This window comes from Egretta garzetta, unplaced genomic scaffold, assembly GCF_000687185.1.
Source record: "Egretta garzetta isolate BGI_Z169 unplaced genomic scaffold, ASM68718v1 scaffold356, whole genome shotgun sequence".
NCBI classification, from domain to species: Eukaryota; Metazoa; Chordata; class Aves; order Pelecaniformes; family Ardeidae; genus Egretta; species Egretta garzetta.
In genome coordinates this window covers 336,788-339,410 of record NW_009260019.1, presented here as the reverse complement: position 1 = coordinate 339,410, position 2,623 = coordinate 336,788, and the positions used below count along the sequence as shown (strand labels likewise).

The 2,623-nt window shown below is 60.8% G+C and overlaps 1 protein-coding gene across 1 annotated transcript in view; it reads left to right on the top strand.

Moving 5' to 3' along the window:
* The window catches only part of CD40 (CD40 molecule), a 10,641-nt gene extending 9,063 nt beyond the window's left edge, over positions 1-1,578 (top strand). The window contains exon 10 of the mRNA XM_035896142.1: positions 1,363-1,578. Coding sequence (XP_035752035.1) covers positions 1,363-1,578 — 216 coding nt within the window. The remainder of the gene's footprint in view (positions 1-1,362) is intronic.
* Positions 1,579-2,623: the final 1,045 nt, after the last annotated feature.

Genomic DNA, 2,623 nt, shown 5'->3' with positions numbered 1-2,623 from the left:
GCCGAGCCCCGCGCCGGGGCCGGGTACGGAGGGCAGCGTGTGACCTGTGGCCCGCCGCCACCCGGGCACGTGCGCCGTGGCGTAAGAAAGGGCCGTAAATCCCCGAGCCAGGAGCAGCTGGAACCACGGAGCGGCTTTTGCTGTAAAGGCAGTGACACGTTATTTAAGGCTCCTCTTAAAACCTAACGTTAGGTTTAATAAGGGAGATAAAAGCAAGTCAGCAGCTCTCCCTCTCAGGGCTTGGCACTCCCGGCAGCGCCGGCGGGATGGTCCCAGGGCTGAGCAGCGTCCCCCCCCAGCGCCAGCCCCTTCTGGCTCCCCGCCTCTCGCGGTGCCGACCTCTCCCCGCCGGCGTGCAGCGTGTTCCACGCGCGCTCCCACTTGTCAGACATGTGCCATCTCATTAGCGCATCTGTCCCCCAAAGTGAGAGCGCATGAGACCTAATTGAATGTAACTAATTCTGTCCCCCAAAGTGAGAAGGGAGAGCACGTGAGACCTAATTGAATGTAACTAATTATTCACTCCGCAAACGCTCTGTTTAAATGGGATTGTGAGGGACAGAATTACTCATTCTGAAAGGGGAGAGAAAGAGGGAGACAGAGAGAAAACAAATAGAGGCGGGTACTGGAGCCGCAGCTCCCTCTCTCCCCAGAATACCAATTACCGGATGAAGTGATTGTATAAATCTTTACCGAGTGAACGAACTGTACCAGTCACTTACTCCTGTCCTCTTATTATGAGGAAGCAATGAAAAATCATCCCACTCTCCAGTCCAGTTAAGGGCTCCCAGTCGCTGCCCCGGATGCCATCCGCAGCTGGAGGGCTCGTCCCGGTGCTTTCCCAGGGTCCTGCAGAGACACGGCCGAGTGCCTGGCAGGGATGCACACCACTCCCGGCCCTGGGGAGCCGCAGCGACTGCAGTGCCCTGGGGAGCTGTGGGGCTCCTGCTCCAGCGGGAGCCGGGCGATGCCATGTGGCACCCCGGGACACGGGGAGACTCAGGCTGGTCAAGGGCCCCAGTGCCGCAAGCACACTCTAGTGCCTGGTGCAGGGGCACCCCGAGCCTTGTGCCTGCAACTTTCCTGCCCTCCCCTTCAGTGGGTCCAGCCCTGCCAGGCCCCCAGCCCCGCTCTGCAGGCTCCCACGGAGCTCAGAGACCTCTCCAAGCGCTCCCTAACAGGCAGAGCACGGCGCTTCCCGACCCCTTGCCACGCCAGCGTCAGCATTTCTCACTCCCCGGTGTCTCCGCTCCGCAGGCTGGAGAAACGCGCTCATTAGCAGCGATCTCTGTCGCTCTTCCCTGCCACCTCGTTTAACCCCAGATCCCTCACGTGGTTTCCTCCCATTTCTGTCCTTGGCAGCAGCATGGGATGGGAGAGGAGGTCCTGGCCGCAGGAGCCAGGGGAAGCCAACAGGCTCACGCCTGCGCCCTTCCTGGAGGTGGGGAGCGCCTGCACCCTGCGGTGCGGCTGCATGGGCTGGTGAGGACAAAGCCAGTCCCACGCTCCCCACAAGCAACATCGGGACCCCCCTCACCACAAGGCACCGGCACCCCGGGGGCCGGTTTACCGGGATGAAGACCACCTTGTCCCCACATCTTGCTGCCGCCAGGAACAGAGGCGCAGCAGCCCCAGGCTGCCCCAGGGAGGGACCGCGCTGCTGCGTGGGCACCCCAGGGCTCCGCATCACTCCCGGTGCTGCGGCTCCCCACTCGGCCTGGGGAAGAAGCCGCTGGGGAAGTTGTGTGACTGCGGGGGAAAACAGCCTGGAAGCAAGTCAGCGAGGAGAGGGCAAACCCTCCAGCCTGTCCTGCCTCGTGGGGGATGTGGGTTTAATTGTCGCCAGCAGTTGAGTTTCCATGTATTAGAGATGTGCGTGTGTGGGTGTGAGGGAGAGAGAACATCATCATCATCACCACAAACGCAGCTGCGCAGCTCCATTCTGTGCTTATTGGCTTTCTTCTGTTTATCTATAAATAGTTGCAGGGACACAATAGACTTTTAAGACTGCCGAAGAGTTTGTCTCCCTCCAGCAACCGTATTGCCACAGCGCTGCCACCTTATCTGCTTGCAGAAAGATGAGGGTGGGAAAAATATTTACTGTCGGGGATATTTGTCATCTGCAAATTACCTCTGCCTGCAATCCACGGTGGGGATAGGACCGACAGCGCTGATCTGTATTGCAGGCACATGAGCCCTGGGGCTCTCCATGCTGTCCCAGACCCACCTGAGCCTGGCAGGGCGGGCAGCGTTGTGCTGGGAAACCCACCCACCATGTGTGCAAACCCACACCACGGGCTGCAACGGCAGCGCAGAGGGAGGAGGGAAGCGGCAAACGACGCTGAAGTGGGTGCCCAGCAAGTGGCTTGACACAGAGGAGCACCACGATGGGACAACTGGGGCACTGAGGAGCTCAGGGGTTTGCAACATTGGCAGCGCCTCCCCGGGCACATACCTGCACCCCCACGCTGCGCAGCACGCCCCCGGCACCGACCACCTCGAGAGCCCCAGGCCTCACTGCTCTCCTGCAAAGGACAAAGACGCCGTATTCCCCCGCCGCTCTCTCAGCACTCGACATCCCCGCCAGCCCCAGCAGCATTGCTCACCGTTGGGATTCCTCATA